The 24508-nt window shown below is 41.6% G+C and overlaps 1 protein-coding gene across 1 annotated transcript; it reads right to left on the reverse strand.

Moving 5' to 3' along the window:
* Nucleotides 1–14303: 14303 nt before the first annotated feature.
* On the reverse strand, nucleotides 14304–17499 carry LOC141647279 (large ribosomal subunit protein eL36y-like). Its single transcript, XM_074455402.1, has 3 exons — nucleotides 17411–17499; nucleotides 15487–15591; nucleotides 14304–14748 (listed from the first exon to the last, which is right to left on the reverse strand). The coding sequence occupies exons 2-3, from the start codon at nucleotides 15586–15588 to the stop codon at nucleotides 14518–14520; spliced, it is 333 nt and encodes a 110-aa protein (XP_074311503.1). The 5' UTR covers nucleotides 15589–15591; nucleotides 17411–17499; the 3' UTR covers nucleotides 14304–14517.
* Between the last annotated feature and the right edge of the window lie 7009 nt (nucleotides 17500–24508).

Below are 24508 nucleotides of genomic sequence, written 5' to 3' on the forward strand. Positions count from 1 at the left end.
CTAAATCTATCTTTAATCTCACAAATCTTCCTCCAAGCCCACGAACTAGATTGAGAAGGTTGGTAATCAAACCAGGAAGTATCCTTGATATAAATCTTATCAACCCACCTAATCCAGAGGTGATCTTTCTTGACAGCTATCCACCAAACCAGTTTACCAACAGCAGCTAGGTTCCATAGGTGTGTGTCAACTAGGCCTAAACCCCCACACTCTTTCTTTTGACATATGACAAACCAAGCAACTAGAGGAGCCTTTGTGTAACTTTCATTGCCTTCCCATAAGAAATCTCGACAGAGAGCTTTTATTCTGTCCATAACCCCAGTAGGCAAGACAAAAATCTGGGACCAATAATTGTGAATTGTTTCCAAAACAGACTTGACTAAAATTAATCTTCCAGAGTAGGAGATTTTCTTTTTGTTCCAGCCTCTAATTCTAGACAGCATCTTGTCAACAAGAACATTACAGTCTATCTTGGACAATCTTTTATGAGAAATTTGGACCCCCAAATACTTGAAAGGTAAGGATCCTTTTTTAAAACCAGTGTGCCTCATGATAGCTTCCTCAATATCAGAAGGAATCCCATTCATAATAATATCAGTCTTATCAGTATTAATGTGTAAACCAGAGGCATCAGAAAAATATTTAAAAACCTCATTAATAGCAACCACATAAGGTATGTCTCCTCTACAGAAGAGGAGGAGGTCATCAGCAAACATAGGGTTGGTCAACTGTAAGTCTTTGCAGAGAGGGTGAAATTTGAAACCAGGTAAGGCACTAACCACATGAATAAGCCTGCTTAAATACTCCATACAAAGTGTAAAAAGGAGGGGTGAGAGGGGATCACCTTGTCTAAGTCCTCTTTTACCCTTAAAGAAACCATGAGTTTGGCCATTAAGAACAATGGAATAAGAAGTAGAAGTGATGCAAACCATTATCCAAGCAATAAATTTTGGAGGGAAGTGGAGACTAGTGAGCATCTGCCTGACAAAGTGCCATTCAATAGAATAATAGGCCTTCCTCAGGTCTATTTTCATCAAGCACCTAGGAGAGGCATGCTTCCTGGTATACATACGAACTAGGTATTGGTTAATTAAGATATTACCCATAATACTCATGTCCTTGATAAAAGCAGATTGACAAGGGTTAACCAGATAAGGAAGAACCTTAGCCAGCCTGGCACAGAGAATCTTTGAGATAATCTTGTAGATGAGATTGCAACAGTAATAGGCACGAAGTCCTTATGATCATAGGATTATCAACCTTTGGAATAAGAACCAGATTAGTACAATTTAATTGTTTAAGCAGCTGTCCAGAACTGAAAAAATCTTTGACTGCCTTACACACATCAGCCCCAACAGTGTCCCAGCTTTTCTTAAAAAAACAACTAGAATAGCCATCTGGACCAGGGCTCTTATCATCAGGTATAGAAAATATCAAGGTTTTGATTTCCTCATCAGTAGGGCCCTGACATAAATCCTCCCAATCAGTCTCACTAACCCTCACCCCTTGTTTAACAACATGTGGATAAAAAGGAGAGGTAGGGGAACTAGACCCAAGGAGTTGCTCATAGTACTTCACAAAAGCCTGTAAGATATCATCAGGAGTCTTAAAGGACTGCCCCTCAGTATCCTCAATGAGAAGTACCTTATTTTGAATTTGCCTATGCTTAATGGCTTTATGAAACATGGCAGAATTGACATCTCCATCCTTTGCCCAATTCACTTTTGCTTTTTGCCTTAAAAAATCTTCTTTAGCAATGGACAGCATAAGGTAGCTCTCTCTAGCTTGATACTCCATATCTATTAAATGTGTGTTACCAGGATCCAGATGTAACTTTTGTTGACAGTCCAACAAAAATTTATAGGCAATCTCATCATTCCTCTCAATGTCTGAGAACAGACTTCTATTCAACTCTTTAAGCAAAGGTTTCAGAGACTTGAGTTTCTGGACCAGTCTAAACATAGGTGATCCAGCATAATATACATTCCATCCTTGAGCAACCACAAATTGGAAGTCATCAACTTTACTCCACATATTGAAAAATTTAAAAGGTTTCCTCCTAACCAGGGAATTAGAAGACCCCTCAACAATACAAGAGCAATGGTCAAAGCTTCCTTCAAGAGCAAAGTGGGCATAATAATCAGGCCACACATGTAACCAGCTATCACTCACTAAAACCCTGTCAATTCTACTAAACACTCTAGTGGCACTAGGTTGTTTGTTAGTCCAAGTGAAGAAGGCTCTAGTGGTTTTAACATCCTGTAAATCACAAGCTGCCATAGTATTCTGAAAAGGAATCATTTCACTATCCTTAACATCAAGGCCAATTCTCTCATTAACAAACATAACATTGTTGAAGTCCCCCAAAACTATCCAAGGTTCCCTAACATTCCAACTAAGGAAAGCATCCCATAAAGGCACCCTCTCCTCAATTTTATTAAAACCATAAACATAAGTAGCATAGAAGGTTTTACCATCTCTAAGATCATTAACCTTAAGATGAATAAACTGAGCACCCATATCAACTACAGTTACACTAATTATTTGACTCTGCCAAAGGACCCAAATTCTGCCCCCAGAGTGACAACTATGATTAGTAAGAAAGGACCACCTATTACAGACATTTGTAGCTACTTTATTTAGAGAGCCAGGTTTGACCCTGGTCTCAAGGAGCCCAAATAAGACAATCTCAGACTGATACAAAAACCATTTGATGTCTCTTTGCTTGGTGTCACTATTGAGGCCCCTCACATTCCAAACTCCTAATTTAGTCATGGGATGAAGAGGCCATCCCTCCCCCCCCCCCTTTATCAACCAGTTCAGACTCAGGAACAATTATAGAAGTGAAGTCCAAAGTCAGCTCACCTTCCTTAACCCCTGGCAACCTGGACTCATTCCTAGTCACTCTATTAATGATCCTTGCAGGAGTATAACTAGACAGCAGAGGCATAGGAGTATTTCTTTGGAGTAAAATGATCTGAAATGTTATTAATTCTTTCTTCTAACTGAATCCCCTTTTTCCTTTTATCCCCAATAACACCAGCTGGATTAGGCAGGATTGGATATTCCTTAGGATCAAGCTGTAACATTGGGTTATCTTTTTTCTTCCACACTTGAACAGGAACTGGTACTTTTTTTGCCACTGCAGGCTTCTTAACAAACCTGCTCCTACCCCTGCACTTGACAGTTTGATGACCAATCCCTTGCATTTTTGGAAAGTGATTGGAAGCCAGTCATATTCAACAAGTACAGTAACAGGCTGCCCAGTCTCATCTTCAAACATGATCTTATCAGGGAAATGCTGGTCAATGTCCACTTCAACCAGAATCTTTGCATAGCCCAGAAGACTTTTATCCAAGGTAACATCATCAATCCTAACAAACTTCCCAATTAGAGAAGCAAGTTTCTCCAGACACTTCTTACCCCAGAATTTCAAGTCCAAACCAGCAAATTTAACCCAAATCGGAACAGTTTTCACTGACACCTTAGTAATCTTAACATTAGGTTCCCATGGACGAAGAATAATAGGTTTCCCATCAAAGAGAAACATGCCTTGGGCCAAGACTAACTTCTGGTGCTCTAGCTTAGCAAAACTCACAACAAATAAACCATTAGGCAAGAAGGATATCTTAGATATTTCATAATTCTGCCATATACGCCTAAGATAGCCCTCCAGAACTTCCCATGGCGGATGTGCACCCATAACATACCCATAAACAGCTAGAGACCAATAGTCAATTTCCTCCTTGACATCTTCAAGAGTAAGTTTTAAAGATGTACCTTTCGCAGGAATCCTCTCTGCAGTTGGTTCTCGTTGTTTTTTCGTACGCTTAGGTGAGACCTCCTGCCATTCACTTTCTTCCTCATCAACATCTTCAACAAGTACAGGTTCTGGAGTTACTATAGTCTGCCCATGGAGCAGCGCAGCAACCGCTTGTTGAACACTCGCAATTTCAGCATCTTGATTCATCGCAGTATTATCCGGAGTAACAGTAGAATTATTAATATTTGTATTCATATTAGAAGTATTACTAGTTGTTTGTGAGTTATTAATTTGAGAATTATTATTATTTTGATTATTATTAGATTGAGGAACAGAAGATTGAATAGGGGACGAATTTCCAGCCATTGCTTGAAGATTCAGAAACCCTAGAAAAGAATAGAGGAAATCGCCTTTCTCTCTCTACCTTTCTCTCTCATCTTTCCCCAAAACGAATTCTACTAATATTCCACTTTAGAAATAAGGGTGCTGAGATTCGGACCCATGACCTTTTGGTCATACTAGCTCTAATACCATGTTAGCTCTGATACCATGTTAAAAAATCATCCAAACTAAAAGTTTAAGTTGATGGTTGGATTCCATGATCGGTTTTATATTTTAACACAATCTTTATTTAATGTTCAATATATTCTCTTAATCAACACGCTTTTTTAACCGTCACCACAATTTTAAAGTGTAGGAAGCGGAAGCGAAAAGTCTTCCTCTCCATTCAAACATCCGCTTGTAATGCATGGTCACCGTGGAGTTCATCCGACATCTTAAGCCAATTATAGCCCATACACTCTCTTTACTCCGTCTTGCTTGTGAGGATCTTAAAAACGCCCATAATTATAAGATTCATAAATCTACAATTGCACATTTGCACGAACTAAAATTTGAACGGCATTCATAGACAACTACTCGTGTACAAAGCCACATCAAACATTAATTTAGTAACTTTAATTTGTTATCTTTGCCGACCAATCATCAATTGATCTCATCCTTTGTAGATCTAATCAATTAGAGTGTCACGTAAACATAATATATCAATTCAACCAATCAATTGCAGGGCTCAACTTTTCAAATACAAGAACAAATACTCCACGGTCTCCATCGTTTGTTTACATTTTATATTCTATTCTTAATTTTAATCAAAATTAAACAAATGATCAAAATAAAGGAAGTATTGAATAGCATACGGATACTCACACTACTAGCCTACTAGAAAGTTGTCCATCACACGAAGATTTCGTGAAATTAGTTTGGTCAAAACATTCTTTGAGCTCGGTTAAATCAATGTTAAGCACGCGCTCGAGCCAAGTTTGACAGATAAAAGTACATGGTAACCCAATTCAAAATTCAATTGACTTGACTCCAACTTTAATGAAATATGATCGAATCTAAAGTGATTGATTCACTTAACAACCACTAATCAGATCATTTGACATATAATAAATTTCGTCTCAACCTCATTGTCTATTGCTTGAAATTTTACCATTGAATCATTCTTATTCCGATATATTACCTATATATATTATCTAAACCCTGAAAATAATGGAAGTAAACAAATATGAGAGGAAATTAAGAAGATCCAAATTGATACTTTATAATATGCTTGAGCTAATCCAAACTGAACTCGATTCAAATAATCTACTTCGTATTAGGCATCTAGAAACACGGATTCTTGTTTAAACAGATATATCCGTCTTAAATTTATAACCGGTTATATAGGATAGATAAATGAAATAAAAGCAGAATACATATGACCAATAAAAAGCCTTGCCTTTAGAAAAGATATAGCCGTCTTAAGGAAAACCAACTCCGACATACTATGCAAGAGGGTGGGGTAAATTGAGGCAGTTGTAGACATGACATATGATATAGTTTTGGTTCCTTCAAGGCTACCGATCTAGTAGCAGCTTTGTATGGAGAGCTCATGGGTCTTGCCTTGAATGTTTTATTCTAATATTTCTCTGACATTTCTCTCATTTCTATACTTGTCATTTTATTTCTCATTAATTCTTCCTTTTTCGACGCCCCAAATCAATTTAATTATTCTCCTATATTATGGCCGTTTGTTTGTTTGTTTGTTTTAGTCAAGTCTTTAAAATTACTCTAGTAAAATGATGGATAGAGATGTGGAGTTAATATTCGCACCGTACATGTTGCTTGTCATATTCAGCGTGCGAGATGAATATTATCAAGGCACAGGGGTATAAGACCATCCTCAAGCAAGGTCACCGACTGGGTCGTGACCTTGTTGGGTCACCTTAATGACACCTTAAATTAGGATTAAGGGGTTAATTTTGGTGACCTTCAACTACTCAGGGTCAATTGGTGACCTTGAGTTGAGTTGGTGTCCTTGTTGGTGACCCGCTAGGTGACACACTCCCATTGGTTGGAAACAAAAAAAAGGACAACCGTCAAAATAAAGAGAAGGTGACATTTGGTTGAGTATGATGACCCGGTAGGTGGCACTCTCTCATTGGTAAAAAGTGAAAAATAATTGGGTTGGTGACCTAGGTCGTGACCTTCTGCTTGGGAGGATGAAAGTGGGTCAAGATAATTAAGGTGTGATAATGAGGAAAAATATTGGTGACCCGATTAACTCGACCTTCTGCTTGGGGATGGTCTAACTAGAGCGGGCAAGTCTGACCCGACCTGAAACCGAGCAAATCCGACCCGACCCGAGAATATTGCAACCCGAAACCGAAACCGACGATGACCCGTAATCCGACATGACCCGATGACCAGTGACCCGAAACCGATCCGACCCGACCCGATGACGACACGTAACCCGACTTGACCCGATGACCAGTGACCCGAACCCGACCCAGACCCGACCCGAAATTGACCCGACCCGATACTGAACCGATTAAATTGATAAACATACAATTATTACGCTTAATATTGATCAAAATTAAAGTGATTTTGTTATTAGATTGTTATGTTTGACTTAATAATGTAGTAATTAAACCAAATAATGCATAAAAACTAAATTTAATGGTCAAAAATTGAAGTAATGTGATAAAGTAACCGGACCCGATAATGACCCGACCTAAACCCAACCCGACCCGATACATCATTTGACCCGGAATGACCCGACCTGATGATGACCCGACCCAAACCCGCCCCAATCCGATACATCATTTGACCCGAAATGACGACCTGATCCGATAATGACCCGAACCCGACCCGATCCGACCCGAAAGGGGTGGTTGACCCGATATGACCCGGCCCGACTTGACCCGACCCAAACCCGACCCGATTGACCCGATTGCCACCTCTAGGTATAACAACTAGTCAATTAGGTCTCGCTTAAAACACATTGTAACCCGAGAGATAACCATCTTAGCCAAAACATTAAGGTGATGGTTGAGAATCAACTATTATATTTATCCCTATTACTAGAAGTGCTCAACATGGCGGGCCAATCCGGTTCGGTCCGGTCTCGTAAGCAGACTTTTAGCACAGCTCGTGTGCCAGCCCAGCACAGCCCGTTACTCCCCTCGGGCCGGGCCAATGCCGCATTTTCCTTGGCCCAACCCGGTCCAAACACTAAAAAATTAAAAATATAGGTGGCCCGGCCCGGCCCGGTCCCTCACCCGTGTCGTGCTAGTGCTGCCAACCCTTAGCGCGGCCCGCCCCTGGCCCGACCCAGTCCAGCCCAGTGAGTTATTGGAGACTGTCAGGATTTGAACACGTGACCTTCGGTCACACTAGCTCTGATATCATGATAGATGAACCATCTCAGCCAAAACTTTAAGGTGGTGGTTGAGAGTTGAGACTCAACTGTTATATTTATTTTTATTAAAACAAGTTAAATAGCACCGCACTTAAATACATGAGACAAAAATTTTAATAGTCGTTATACATTATGCTTTTTTTCCCATCTATTATCACAAATTCTCATTTGTGACGTCGCAAGCTTACGACGGATCAAATACTATTCATGTGGGTAGATAAGACAAAAGCAGAGTGCTTAGGGAGTAGCAATCTATTTTGTCTCATCACTCATGATGTGGCATATTCTGCACCCGCTGACCAGTCAACATATTGAGCAAGGTCAAAGATATCCACAGCAAGTCAACGGCTTTTAGACCTGACCCTAACCGACGCGACTGTCGTCGGCTGTCGGATGGGTCCCGGCCGGGGCAACTAGCGCCGGGGCACACATCCGCGAACTCATATCCAAGACCCTCGGCGAGTCACGGGGCCCGCCGGCCTGCCATGAGCCCCTCGGCCGAGGGTAGATCGATCTTTCCACCGCTAGCCACTTGGCCACTTGGCCACTACGTGACAAAAGGTGAAAGTCTATAAATACTCCTCTACTCTCATTGAGTAAAGGATCCACAATTTAACCTAAGAATCACTATTCATCTGGTAATATCTTCCTTATCTCTCTACAATACGTACTTTGCCAAGTAACAACAACTTACCTCTCTAAGTTACCGACTTGAGCGTCGGAGTGAGTTCGCTCGGCCCAAAGCCGAGCCCTCGCTTGTTCATCGTTTCAGGAGACCGCAAGGAGGATTCAACTAAAGACGTCATTCTACAAGCACGGGTGGTGACATATAATCGCTCCGGAATTACACCCGGAACAATTGGCGCCGTCTGTGGGGAAGATACTAGAAGCTAGTCACATTCATTCCCAAACAAAAAAAAAAACAAAACAAAAACCCACCCAAAAAGCTAAGAAGATGTCAAAACAACAAGAGGTATTCGAATCGACGAAACCGAGTTCGCAAGATGATACCGTCCACAACTCGGAGTTGCGCAGCCCTCCACCGGCCGGGTAATTCAGCCGGAGTACGGGATGCCAATAATACAGATACGCCGCGCTTCGCCAACCAGGTCACCATCATGGGACATGTGGTTGATGTAGCGAAACTGAAGCTACTCCTGGACCTCATTAGTAGTACGTCGGCTCACACACCGTCACACCGACAAGAGCGGCGGAACCCGTCCCAGGAGACCAGGGCCTTAACGTGACTCCAAGAGACTTGAATGGAGCACTGGAGGAAGTCGGCCCCGTCAAGACGCCGGAGGAGCCCGGCGTGCCGGTGGTAGACCTAAGTTCCTCCCGCACCGCGGAGGACAGGCGTCGCCAGCGGAACCGACGAGGCCGCCTCGGAGGAGTGAAAGAAGTCCGACTCGTCGAGTCGGAGAAGAAGCCCGACTTACCATAGTCGGAGGAGAAGCCCCACCCAAGACGAGGAGAGGGGCCGGACTAGGAATGCGAGGAGCCGATCGCCGCGTGTCATTCGACACGTGGTCGACAGACCCCTCGGTGCCTATGTCCTTGACACCGCCGTGCCAACTAAACTAAAATTGCCGGCGTTCACTTACAAAGGGGATAGAGACCCCACCGACCATGCCGAGGCCTTTGAGTCGTACATGTCGGTGTGGGAACAACCCGATGAAGTCTGGTGCCGAGTCTTCCCAACGACCTTGCATGGGATGGCTCGGAGTTGGTACAAAGGGTCGCCCGACGGCTCGGATATCGTTACGCCGACCTAAGGGACGCAACTTCCTAGCCCAAGACTCTTGCAATAAGAGGAAGGCCGTGGAGACATCGGACCTCCTAACTATCGGCGGGAGGGGGGCGAGTCTCTACGAAGCTATGTGAAGAGGTTCGATGCCAAGGTTCAACAAATTCGGGAGATTAATCCCGAGCCGGCGCTTCGCGGCCGATGAAAGGCCTCCCAAGGGGAGACTTAAAAAACGAGCTCATCAAGTCCGGAGGCCTGGGCTTAGACGCCGCCGGGAAGATGGCCGACCAAGCCATCAAGGTAGAGGACTATCACAAGACCTGGGTAGGCCACAGCGAGGCCGGGCACTCAGAGAAGAGGAGCCACCGGGGGGATAACCCGGATGAAAGACGCCGTGACAATAATAGGTCACGGTCTGATAGATCCGCCAGGAAACAGAGCTCGGCGGGCGCCGGGGGGAGCCCGGGAACGTATCACCAAAGGCGGTACAGTGATCACACCCCCCTGGTTGTATCCGCCGCCGAGGTCTTCGCCCTGAACAAGGGCGAGGGCCAGAAATGGGAAAGGCCCCCCAAGCCGAAGGGAGACGGTGACACGAGCCAAGATCGTGAGTACCACGGCCACACCGGTCACCTTATCGACAACCGCTAGGCATCTCGAAGAATGCCATTGAAGAGCTAATCCGGAAGGGGAGCCTCGGCAAGTATGTTGCCAAAGGCCAAAAGACTGAGGCCGGCGGTTCAAATAAGAAGTCCGTCTTTGAACGGATAGGAGTGATCCATGTTGTCATCGGGGGCAACGAGAATGGTGGGTCCGCTCATGGGCACAAACGGCACCTGAACGAGCTGTATCAGGCCATCAACTTTGTGCCCAAAACAGCGGTCCCCGCTTCCAACATCCCCGACATGACTATTGGGAAGAAGGACTACGAGGGAGTCATCGCCCCTCACAGCGACTCACTCATAGTCCACTTGGACATATCCAACCACCTGGTCAAGATGTGCCTGATTGACACAGGCGCCTACACGAACATCATGTTCAGGGAATGCTTCCTCAACCTCGGTCTGAAAGTCAAGGACCTAAGCCCTTGCACCAGTCCACCGCATGCCTTCTCGGGGCCGGTCTAGTACCCCCCGGGGTCAATCGGGATCGCCGGTGATGTTCGGCGAAGGGAGTGCGGCTAAGAATGTCCTGGTTGAGTTCGTGGTCATTGACGGCTCGTCCGCCTACAACGTTCTTATCGGCCGAGTCACTCTGAGCGAGGCCGACGCAGTGATGTCCATACGGGCCCTGACACTGATGTATGTCTCGGACCGGGGGGAAGCGCATAAGCTCGTCTCCAAGGACGAGAAGGACGAGGTGGTCAACGTCCGGATATCCGCGAGTATGCAACATGCAATCCCTCAAAGCGGCAAAGAAGTCAGAGAAGGGGAAAAGCCCATCCTTACAACAGGAGGGCGACCTCATGGATGCAACTGACGGCTAACTAGGAAGGTGTGCCTTTAATAAGCCATTAAAACACCGACGATCTCAGAGAGTACCTTGTAAAGTGCCTGGGAGGTGCCAAGACAATGTGGGTACCCGACACATGTTTATATCTAATGAGGAATCGTCCAAGTTCTCCATCAAAGTGTTCATTTCCCAAAAAGTCACTATCAGAAACAGGTACCGGCTCACTCTGTCATACCGACAAGAGCGGCAGTCATCATCAAGAAGCAGGCGCCGTCGCAGTCACCCCAAGTAGTAGACGCTACGGCAGTCACCCCAAGAGTTAGACGCCGCAGCTAGATCACTCCAAGTGGTAGACGCCACGGCATCATCATCAAGAAGCGTGTACCGTCGTTAGTCACCCCAAGTAGTAGACGCTACGGCATCACCCCAAGAGGTAGACGCCGCAGAAGTCACTCCAGTGGTAGACGCCACTAGTCATCATCAAGAAGCAAAGGCGCCGTCGCAGTCACCTCAAGTAGTAGACGCTACGGCGATCACCCCAAGAGGTAGACGCGCGCAGCAGATCACTCCAAGTGGTAGACGCCACGGCAGCCATCATCAAGAGCAGGTGCGCCGTCGCAGTCACCCCAAGAGGTAGACGCCACGGCTAGCATCACTACAAAGACAACGGTGATACTCGCAAAAGCAATCAACATTCCTTAGGAACGTTAAACAGTTGAGGTACGCACTCTAGACTGCCTCGGCCAGGCCGAGGCGAAAACAAAAGAGGCGCTCAATTAATAACGTAAGAAGACAACCCAGACGAAGACGGGAAAAGACCTCGGCCAAGCCAGAGGCAAAGTGAAAAACGTTTACAGTTAAAATGCTCAACTACTAGCGCAAGAAAACTCAGAAAAATGGGGTAAAGACCTCGGCAAAGCCGGAGGCAAAAGAAACGAGCTCTTATTAAAAATGTTCAACAAAATAAGAGATCGAGAAAAGTTTGTTTGTTTACCTTGAAGAAAAACACTAGCCAAAGTAACGACACTGAAGATCAGAAGAGAGAAAAACCCTTGGAAATTTGAAGGAAAGAAAATTTTAAGAGAGCGAAATTGGTGCCCAATTTCAAAGACCAACTGCCCTATTTATAGGAAAAAGCCCATGAAGAAGGACCAATCAGGGCACAGCCCATGAAACGTCAGCCAATCAGCAATCAGACACGTGTCAGACATGCAGCCACGGAATGTCAATCGTTGCAACAGTTGAATGTCAATCAATGCAACAGTGACCAAGCGTCTTCAACACGCCCCTTCATATCTCCCCGCCCTGTTCATCTTCCTCAACAAATTCCTAAGTATCCGTTTCTCCCGCCGGCCACATGATCAACCAAGCCGTAAAGCACCGGCCGGGGGCAATCGAAACAACCTAAGCACTCTCCGCCCGGTCTCGGCCCGAGTCATTGCCTTTTCCACATCGGATGTCCATTACACAACCATGTGGAGGGGGATATGGTACGGCCTAAGCGAGCCACGCCGAGGTAGAAGAAGCGGGCGAGAAAATTTTGTCTTACGCGAGAATATACGCTCAACATACATCGGAGCCCATACCACGGCATAGACTACGCTGGGGGAAAATTCATGGGGCATATTCTCGCACCGCCGACGATCAACATATTGAGCAAGGTCAAAGATATCCACAAAGAAGTCAACGGCTTAGACAACCCTTAACCGACGCAGCCTGTCGGCCTGTCAGATGGGTCCCGGCCGGGGCAACTAGCCAGCCGGGGCACACATCCGCGAACTCATATCCAAGACCCCTCGGCGGCGAGTCAACAGGGCCCGCCGGCCTGCCATGAGCCCCTCGGCCGAGGGTAGATCAGTCTTTTCACCTGCTAGCCACTTGGCCACTACGTGACAAAAGGTGAAAGTCTATAAATACTCCTCTACTCTCATTGAGTAAAGGATCCACAATTTAACCTAAGAATCACTATTCATCTGGTAATATCTTCCTTATCTCTCTACAATACGTACTTTGCCAAGTAACAACAACTTACCTCTCTAAGTTACTGACTTGAGCGTCGGAGTGAGTTCGCTCGGCCCAAAGCCGAGCCCTCAGTTTGTTCATCGTTTCAGGAGACCGCAAGGAGGATTCAACTAAAGACGTCATTCTACAAGCACGGGTGGTGACATATAACTGCTCTGGAATTACACCCGGAACAACATGAGTAGTACTTGACTCGTCACAAAGTTGTGACATATATACCTGTCACAAGGAAGACTTATTGATCTTTTATATTTGACTCGTTTTAAAACGGATATACATGTCTTAAACAAGAATTTATGATCATATAAAACATTTACATCAAAATTTGTTTTATATGTAGTTATGAAGTAGGGTTCATGTTTTCGCGAAGTTGATAAAATCGCATATTTATTGTCCCACCTTTCGAGGTGGCGATATTGTATATTTGTATCATCTCTCATCCACAAAGATGAAATTAGTAGGTATTTCAAATTCTTTTTGCAGTAAATGGGTGGACCGCCTTATCTAGTTAGCTTGGTCCGTTTGAACCTCTTTTAGACTTCTTAAAATTGGATCGCCTTGGTACATTGGGCCTATCTTATAAGATTATTACGCAAATCACAAATTGTTCCATAAGGTCATTTTTTGCAAAATACTAGTCCAATAGTCAAAAACCAACAAAACAATTTATATCGGAAAATTCGCACTCTACCTTGAGGCCTTAATGTTTGACACCTTGCATGAAATATTCAAAAATTTGATCCGGAAAGCCATAACTCGTGTTTACGATTTCTGAAAGTAACGATTTTTTTTTTCCAGATTGATCATCTTTTCGAGAACTACGATTTGGTTAATTACATTAATCTGCTATAACTCGTGTTTATGATTTTTGAAAGTAACGATTTGTTTTTCCAGATTAATCATCTTTTCGAGAACTATGATTTGGTTAATTACATTAATCTTTCTTTACGGGAGGAAGCGTCAAAGGGAGAATAATCTAGGACACTAACACCAATTTTTTTTTTATAAGCTCGTACTTCTGTATCCTTGATATCGACACAAACTTTACAACTCTTACCCAACGGAGGAGGGATACCTCTTAAGTTAGTGATTTTTGATGCCGCAGGAGGGATAAGAAATTAAGAATGTGATTCGGTGGGATTGTAGTACTAGTACTAGTAATAGTAGAATCATCATCCTCAATGTTTCTTGATAAGAATGCAGTTCCTTGCACACTATTAAGAAGCAACACCAACGTAACCATTACAACCACCTTGCTATCACTAAATAAATAAATGAGACGGAGTCAGTGATGCAAGCTAATTAAAGCAGAAAATGACTTATTGACTCATCAATAGAGCAAATATAGTGTATATGGAGTTATGGACCATGGAGTGTAAAGTTTGTGAGGAATGGTTTAATAAAATGTGTTGTTCTCTATGATTGTACTTGTTTTTGCATACCAGGGTTGAAAACATTCCTAAAATCCAGCATAGTTGTCTCCTTATATTAACTAAATTTGGTAATTCTAATTTTCCATGCAAAATTTGGGTGAAGATATAACAGGCTAAACATGTCCAAAAATCATGACAAAATGATGCAACAAGGCCTCAAGGGTCGGTCGTAAATTAAGTACCATACAGCAGCACTTTTAAACTACAAATAGCACAAAAACAAAGTTCACCAATGCTAAAGCTTTTCAGCATTCAAGTGCCAAAATCCAAAATTTTCAGATCCGCTGCTAACCTTAATAATAACAGGAACACAATGTTACGGTAACTACAACAGAAATAAAGCTGCTTGGTTACATTATCACTTCTTTTTCTCGGCACCTCCGGCAGCCCTCATCTTCCTGAGAACGTTCGACATCTCCTCTCTCTTTCTCTTGGCCCTCTTGTGGGTTCCTAGCTTTCTCTTGGCCACTTTCAGTGCACGCTTGTCCTTGCCAACCTTCAGAAGCTCAGTAATCCTCTTTTCGTAAGGAGCGAAACCAGCCACCTCTCTTATGACACCCCTCACAAAATCGACTCTCTTGGTTTTTTTCTGAATTGAGTATAAAAGCAAATTATTAAACTCGTGAATGCAACTGAAAGACGAGAGACTGAATATTGCAGAATACAACGGTAAGTGTCAAATCAGACGAGCAGCCACATAGAGGAAAGCGGAGTTTTATCTTTTAGACCCCATAATGAATAGAAACTTGAAAATTACATTAAAGTTGACCCCATAATGAAAATTTTATACGGAGGGACTCTTGAACTACACACATTCTTTGTTGTTGAACTCGTTTGATTTGAAAATTTTATACGGAGTTTTATCTTTTAGACCCCATAATGAATAGAAACTTGAAAATTACATTAAAGTTGACCCCAGACTCATCATTCAAGATACGCCACTGCCGCCAAGACTTGACAAATTCCTAGAATTCTAGATTTGCTAGTACTCTTATGAATTCACTACAGTTCTATATCATAAAAACAATAAGAAAGAGGAAGTAAAAGTGCGCGTATATGCAATAGAGTGCAAGTCGGTTGGTGAATGGAGTCAAACCCATAGACTTCAAAGATGTTTTAGTCGTTTCGACATTCAGAGATTAACCAAAAGTGAACAGTAGTGAATTGGGTGTAAATGATGTAGACAACGGTAGTGGCTTAAAATGAGTAGACATCTATGATAAACTGTGCATCAAGCTTATTTAGAGGCAATCGAGAACAAAATTCAGTCTGGGATTTTATAAAAAAGCAATATGCAAGTGTTTTACTTTTACATGAACTTACTTACCCCTTTTCTGTCAGATGGTCTTGGAGCAAGTTCCTTCTTGGTGACAATGTGACCCTTGTTCAGGCCAACAAAAAGACCAGTGTTCGGCTGTTTCGGAGCCATTACCTACAAAATGGCAATGCATAAGTCAGACTCTATTTTCTTAAGATAAACCAGGCTATTTACAGTAACTGAACCAACCGTTAAAATAGAACTAATAGGGCATCAAGGACTTTGGAGACATGTTCTTCTAAAATTAAAGTTGGGAGTAAGGAGGTCAGATTCCAAACAAAGGATGTCGCAAACAACGCAAGTACTCATACTAGGTATAAATTGTAGTGAAACAAGTCACAGCATCATGTTTCGAAAAATGTTCATTCAATCAACATTCTATTCCAAAGGGAAAGCCGCAACAAAGAACATTCTACGACACAATTAAGTCATAACAGTAGGAGGCATGTCATGACATGTTTGGCGCCTGGTAAAGCACACAGATCATATAGCAACGACTGGTGGAACTACATTGTAGCCTATGGGTCACTTACACAGTTACACCACTTCATTTTTGATAAAACAACTACTCCCTCCGTCCCAATCAATTGTTTACCTTTGATTAAAACACCCCTACAGAATATAAAATGTAAACAAATGATTGACACAAAGGGTGTATTACGGAGTATACGACTATTTCAGTGTCAATGTCGTTCAGTTGGTAACATTTTCACATCCCGTTCCTAGGTTGCAGGTTTTGGAAACTCATCCAACCGTTAAAGAGAACTGATATGGCATCCAGGACTATGGAGACATGTTATTCTAAAATTAAAGTTGGGAGGAAGGAGGCCATTTTCTAAACGAAAAGACGTAGGCAAACAACACAAGTACATAAACCATGCTAGGTATAAATTGTAGTGGAACAAATCACAGCATCATGGATCCAAAAAATGTTCATTTATTTGACATTCCATTCCCAAGGAAAACTGGAAAAGCCACCAAAAAAAGATCATTCTCAACACATCTAAACCATAACATTCAGAGGCATGTCATGACATCTTTGGCCCTGGTCAAACATAGATCAGACAGCAACCAATGGCGAAGCCAAATTGTAGCCTGTGGGTCTCCTACACCACTTCATTTTTAGATAAAATAGCTACTCCCTTCGTCTCAATCATTTGTTTACCTTTAATTTAAATTACCCCTACAAGTCTACAACGAATATAAAACGTAAACAAATGATTGGACGGAGGGTGCATTGTGGAGTATACAACTATTTTTGTCACAACCCACAGTGATCCAAGGTTCCAGGTTTTGGAAACGCAATTTCGTTCTCTCATTACTTCGGCCACACAAGTTTCTAATTCACGATCAGCCACTAGTAGCAACAACTAAGTCTATACCACCCAAAGACGACACCTTATTCATAAAGCCTTTCAGGGAAATCCTTATTCCAAGCAAAATCAATCAAAACAACCAAAAAGTTGAGTCCATCACTCTCATATAAGGTCGTCCAAAAAGGATCAATTACCCTTTTAGTCTCGGTCATTTGTTTACTTTTTATATTAAAAGTAAGAAATATTTAATCAAAGGTAAACAAATGATTGGGACGGAGGAAGTAGTTAGCAAAAAAAAGACCGATTTACCAACTACTAGTACAAAGCCGCCTCACACAAGAATTTGTAGTACTCTAAATGGCAGAAACTTAAATCACAGCAAACAATTCTAATAAATCAAAAACACCCAATCTATTCTATCACACTAATTTTTAACTATGCATCATTAATTCATTATCAACAATAATTATACACTAACATTTGCGAAACTTGCTAAATACCAACAAACCATTAAAACAACAGAAATATACATGTCTATATATTGCCATGAGACGTTTACGTACTGCGAAAATAAATTAAGTAACGAAAAAAACATAGTGAGAGATAGAGAGAGTGACCTGAGGATGGATGAAAGGAAGAATATGGAAAATGAAGAAGTGAAAGGAGGCAAGAGTGATGGTTTTGATGAGAAATTAGGGTTTTTCACAGCCGTTGATTATTTGTTTCATCTGACGGTTGGTATTAGTTTTATTAATATGTTGATTTGGGTTGTGGTGAATGTTTGTGTTTGGGCTTATGCCTAATATATTTTGGGCTTTGGTGAGAGTTGTTTTTTATTGTCCGAGTTTTACTGATATCGTTTAAATTAATTAGGGATATTCCACGGTGTATCTTGAGTCTTTCGGGTTTTTATATTTTACATTGTACATCTAATCTTCTTACTTGTTTTTTCATCATGTCCTCGTTCAACTCTCAATTAATTTTAGGATAAATTACAAATAACCACCTTGTATTTACGTATTTTTCCAAATAACCACCTTGTATTTGGTTTTTTACAAATAACCCCCAACATTCATTGTATATTCCCCAATCACCACCGTATTTTTGCCCCGAACATCGGTTTTCTTGTTTTACGACTCATAAAGTGACGACTTATTCATATTACCCAAATTACCCTCCTATACTACAATACTAATTACCCCCAAATACATTTAATTGTATTTCCCGAATCATTAGCCCCAAATCTCCAAATTCATATCATAAATTTCCCCAATTCATTAGTTTATCCATTCCTCATTATTTGCTCCCCTTTGTTACATCTTATTCGTTGGTATCAATTTAACCATCCAAATTGCATCACTGAGTGCTCGTTTGGTTCATGTAGGAGTTGAATTCCTGTGTTAATTTGTAACTCATAGGATTCTAATTCATATATACAATTCTCATAAAATGAGAAAAACATGTTTGGTTACCATGGAGGAGTTTGTTTTCCCAAGGAATTAAACTCCCGCGTTACGTTTGGTTAAACAACTTTAGTTCACATGATTTTGCTTAGTAAATACAAATATATCCTTATATAATCTAAAAAACATTTTTTTTTAAGGGCAAATTGGTAAATTGGGTGGGGGAAGGATGTTTGAGTTTCCAATTACCTAGGAGGGGCTAGGTAATTAAACTCCTATATCATGTAGGAGTTGGAAACTCCACAGGAGTTGAAAACTCTCCATTTTGCAATTTTTGGAGTAACCAAACGAGATGCAAAAAATGCAATTCATGGGATTTTGGTGGGTAAACAAACAAGCACAAAGTCTCTTTATGGCGGAATCAATTAGTCTAGCTTTGTGCTAGATTTTTCTTAATAAAAAAAAAGATAAAAGAGTATAAAGAGAGGGAGAACTGCAGAAGTAGCGTGCCAGTATGACTCTATGTCTCAAACTATTGGGGATAGAAGAATTATTATTTTCTATAATTACCTGTTTAAGCTTGTATACCAACGAATGAAAAAATATGCCCAGATTGAGGTAATAAAGGGGAGCAAATAGTTAAGGAGTGAGATAAACTAATGAATTGGGCAAATTTATGCTATGATGAATTTAGGGTATTGAATTGGGGAAACAAAATGAAATGTAATTGGGATAATCATTGTTGTAGTATAGGTGGGCAATTTGGGTAATATAAATAAGTCGTCACTTTACGAGTCGGAAAACAAGAAAGCCGATGCTCAGGGCAAAAATACGGTGGTGATTGGGGAATATACGATGAATGTTGGGGGTTACTTGTAAAAAACCAAATACAAGGTGATTATTTGTAAAAATACGTAAATATAAGGTGGTTATTTGTAATTTATACTTAACTTTATCATTATTAAACAATCGTACTTTGATCTTTATCTTGACTCATTAATGTTGATCACCATCATGTTTGAGAAGTATCACGAATCACTTTTAATCAGTATAAACTACTATTAAAAACTTTTGTTATGAAGCATTAAATTATAATAGAGATTTGATGAATTTTAATTAGATATGTATACTATTTGGTGGGTTAATGGATATTTCGGCGAACTAATAAGTATTTGATCATTAGGTTATCGAGTACTTTGAATAGTAAATAAATGATTTAATAGAGTAATTAACAAACTAAGTTAGTAAAGATAATAAATTAGATATGATATAGAATAATGTATAGAGTTCAAGGGTACACCATAGAATTTCAAAATTGTAGTGATACGACATAGAAAACCGAAAAAGTTAAAGGTATACCGTAAAATATCTCAATTAGTTATGATATAAATTTCCTATACTAATTCGAACACTCGTCAACTCTTTCCCTTTTTTTTTTTTTTAGTAATGCACAAAATGTGTCGAAGCCGAGGTACTATACTTGGACTGAATTTTTGAATGTTATTATATTAGAGTGACAACCTACACGTAATTCGATTTTAATCCATGTTTTACATATTTGTTGATTTGAATGATTATAAACGCAATTCGATTTATTAGTAAGGTGCACATTTAACATTATAGGCTGATTGAACGACACTTGTCTAGAATGATGTTGTAAAGGATTTTTGAGCGACCGAAGTTGGATTGACAAATCCACAATAATAAATGGTTAGTCTGGGAGAAGGAATTGGTGAAGTATACCTTAATCACTATTGCTTATGTGTTTTGCAAAGGATGGTTGGATGGAGTGTGAGAAGTCTTAATGAAGATAAAATGACTACAAAGTTCATGAAACCTTTTGCTTGTACTATATAGTTATACTAGTGAATTCGAGGAAGAGACGCTAGTTAATATTATTGTAATATGAGATCGTTTTCTTTTCCTTTGTAAACTCTTTTTTAAATGAAATACAAATATAATATAATGTTTTCCTAACCCAATATGAAAAATTATAATTTATAAAAATGACATATCATTTCCGACTTACTTCGACCAATTAACATCCGACACCCAATCATAAGAATATGCAAGACCTTCCTAGAACCAAAATAGGAGATAACCTTTACCATAGTCTTGAAAGATGACACAATGAGTAGCGAAGTAGGTGAAAAAGATGGAACACAAAAACTACTACAAAATCATTTGAGTGTGGACTAATTACTTAGTTCGTGATGAATATAGAAAGTATTAAATTAGTAAGTACGTACTAGAACACTATAAAAACAATTGGTCTCCCTTGTGACGGGTTACCATTTGTGGCGGATATTTTGTGAGATAAAATGGTAACAAAATGGGTTAGTGGAGAAAGAGGACCACATGAACAGTGTTGCAGAGAGAGAAAAAGTGGGTACTTTGTGAGGTAAAATGGTATCCGTCACTCAAGAGTGACGGATATGTGCCGTCACAAACAAGAATTTGTGCTATAAAAAGTAGGACACATCATTCACAGGATATGTATTTTATTCACACTAAACGACAATGATTGTTTGAGCTAATTTGCCTTTAATGATTTTGTTAAGACAAAGAAAGCAAATTCAATACAATTATGTAGTTTATACTCCCTCCATTCAACTCCACTTTACATGTATTCCATTTCCGTCCATTCAACTCCACTTTACAGGTTTCCTTATTTGGCTAAAAAAATGACAATTCTATCCTTATTAAAAATCTTTATTTACAAAAAATGTCACCCATACCCCACACTAACCCACCATAAAACCCCACCTTTATGTTTTTTTAATATTTTTAACCTCTTCTTTCTCTTTCCCCATGTACTTTTAATACTTTTTTTAATCCGCTCCTTAATATCCGTGTAAAAACCAAAGTTGCAAAGTGGAGTTGAATGGAGGGAGTATTGTTTTATTTTCCCCTTTCAAAATAAAGAATGTAAACTATTTACTGAAACAGAGTAAGTACTCACAATTCATGTGTATTGTATTCTTAAAGCAAATTATGGGATACCTATGTATAAAGCTGACAAGCTCGACATGACCCGACAAATCTGAACAATCCGTTCGAAACACGACCCAATAGAACCCTACATATTAACAACACGGAATCAACTCGTTCTGACACCCGATACGACTAGAGATGGCAGTTCGGGCTCGGCACGATGGGCGGCACGGCCAGGCACGGACGCCGGCACGAGCACGGCCCGGCACGGTGGCAGAATCGAGGTGGCACGAGCCCAGCACGTTCGTGCTCGAACCGGGCTCCGACGGCAGATTTGTGAAATCATCGTGCCCTGGCACGGCACGGCCCTGGCACGGCCAGGCACGGCACGCACGCGGCACGGTGGGCGGCACGGTGGGCGGCACGAAACTGGCATGGTGGCCCATGGAATTATAGTCGTTGGTAGAATTATAGTCGTTGCTCTGTTTTTTGTACCGTTGCTCTGTTTTGTTATTTGTACAATTGTACCGTTGGTACTTGCTGCTAGTCGTCTGTTTTCGTCTGTTTTCTCTCTTTTTTTTTTTTTTTTTTTTTTTTTTTTAATTACAAACTCTATAAATACAACCTTAATTCAATTCATTTCTTCACAATTCAATCCATCTCTTATTCTCTTCTACTTATCTTTATTCTTATATACTTCTTATAATTTTACAATATAACTTATAAATATATAAAAATCTTATATAAAATAATTAGTAATATAAAATAATTAGTTATATAAAGTAATTAGTTAATCGGGTTTGTTGAATCGGAAGTTCAAGCAAGGGTTCAATTGGGTTTTATAACATCGGGTTTGTTGAATCGGGTATTCGGTTCAAGCAAGGGTTCAATTCTTCATTTCGATATTCCGAATTCCGATAGCTTTGTTTGCATTTTCTAACTCTACTTTTTATTATATTGTTTTAATTTTTGTTTGTTGAGTTAAATTTAGTTAATTAATTCTCTTTAAATATTAGTTTGTCTTTTAAAAATTTAATTATAATTATGGACTCACAAAACTCGTCTAAGAGGTCACGTCATATTAGTGAGTCGGATTCACCAAACCCCGAACCACCATTAAACATGAACCAATATATGAATTTTAATCCGTCACTACTTGATAACATGCATTTTGAAAATACTATTTTCGAAAATCAAGCTTTTGAAGGACCTAGTACAATGCCTATTTTACCACCTTTTGTGACGGGGGGGATAAGACCACCGTCCGAACATGGGTCATCTACCGAGACATCACTACCCCAAACACAACCCAAACAACCCGTAGTAGATGTATGGTGTACCGAACAAGAAATGGACGAAATGCATAAAAAGGGTCATTCTAGTGAAGCATGGAGTCATTTTTTTAAGTGTAAAACTAGACCGGTTTGCAAATGTAGATATTGTGATCGCATATTTAGTTGTGCTACTACGGGTGGTACCGGTCATCTAAATCGACATTGGAAAAGTTGTACTAAACGAATCCAAAGTGACCAACCTACAATGGACCAATTCGTGACTCACCCCGATAACCAATCGTCCAATTATAATTATGATGAATGTTCCACCCAATTGGCTAGAATGATTATTCAAACGGAAAAACCGTTTACACTAGTTGAACATCGTGCTTTTAACGAATATGTTAAAAAAAATCAACCCCGCCACAAAGAAACAAGTAGACGGGCCGTTAGAAATAAAGGTGATGGGGCATATTCTGCACCGCTGACCAAGTCAACATATTGAGCAAGGTCAAAGATGTCCACAGCAAGTCAACGACCTAGACAGCCTAGCCGATGAGAATCATCAGCCGGTCAGCCCGGGTCTCGGCATGACAACCTTCCAGCCGGGACACATACCCGCGTACTCACATCCAAGACCCCTCGGCGGTGAGTCAACAGGGCCCGCCGGCCCGCCGTAGAAACCTCGGCCGAGGGGTAGATCAGTCTTTCCACCTGCTAGCCACTTGGCCACTTGGCCACTACGTGACAAAAGGTGAAGTCTATAAATACTCCTCAACCTTCATTGAGGATGGGATCCAATCCAGAAAATACACAACTTAACCTAAATACACTATTCATCCGGTATAATCTTCCTTATCTCTCTACAATATATTCCTAGCCAATTAGCATACAACTTATACATTTAAGTTTACTGACTTGGGCGTCGGAGTGAGTACGCTTGGCACAAAGCCAAGCCCTCAGTTCGTTCATTGTTGCAGGAGAGGCCGAGAGGAACGATTAAGACCAAAGGAGAGTCCAACTCAAGACATCATTCTACAAGCCACGGGTGGTAACGATACTTGCTCTGGAATTACACCCGGAACAATTGGCGCCGTCTGTGGGAATAGACACTAGAAGCTAGTCACATTCATTCCCAAAACAAAAAAAAAAACAACAAAAACCCACCCAAAAAGCTAAGAAGATGTCAAAAGAACAAGAGGTGTTCGTAACCGACGAGCCCCTCCACCCGGATGATACCTTCAACAATTCTGGAGTCATACAGCCCTCCGCCGGCGGAGTAATCCAACCGAGTTCGGGATGCCAATAACACCGGATGCGACGCGCTTCGCCAACCAAGTCACCCTCATGGGACATGTGGTCGACGTGGCATTGCTAAAGCAAATCCTGGACCTCATCGGTAGGACGTCGACTCACACTGTCACACCGACAAGAGCGGCGGGACCCGTCCAGAGACCGGGGCCCGTAACGTGACTCCAAGAGACTTGAACGGAGCACTAGAAGAGGTTGGCCCTGTTGAAACACCGGAGGAGCCTGAATGCCGGTGATGGACATAAGTCCCGACCGCACTCGCGGGGGGAGCGTCACCGCAGCAGCCCACGAGGCCCACTCCGGAGGAATGAAAGAAGTCCGACCCATCGTAGTCGGAGAAGAAGAAGCCCGACTCGCGAGTCATGGAAGGAGTCCCTCCCGCTACGAGGAGAGGAGTCGGGCTAGGAATGCGAGGAGCCGATCGCCACGTGTCGTCCAAGATGTGATCGACGACCCCTCGGCGCCTACGTCCTAGAAGTCCAGGTGCCAACTAAGCTCAAGTTGCCACCCATATCATACAAAGGAGAGGGTGACCCACCGACCACGCCGAGGCTTTCGAGTCTCACATGTCGTATGGGAGCGCCCGATGAAGTATGGTGCCGAGTCTTCCAACGACGACATTGCATGGGATGGCTCAAAGTTGGTACAAGGGGCTCCCAGACGGCTCGGTGTACTACTACGCCGACCTAAGGGACGCCTTTCTAGCCCAGTACTCTTGCAACAAGAGAAGGGCCGTGGAGACATCGGACCTCCTAACTATCAAACAAGAAGGGGGCGAGTCTCTACGAAGCTA

The sequence above is a fragment of the Silene latifolia genome, chromosome 3, assembly GCF_048544455.1.
Source record: "Silene latifolia isolate original U9 population chromosome 3, ASM4854445v1, whole genome shotgun sequence".
Lineage (NCBI taxonomy): Eukaryota > Viridiplantae > Streptophyta > Magnoliopsida > Caryophyllales > Caryophyllaceae > Silene > Silene latifolia.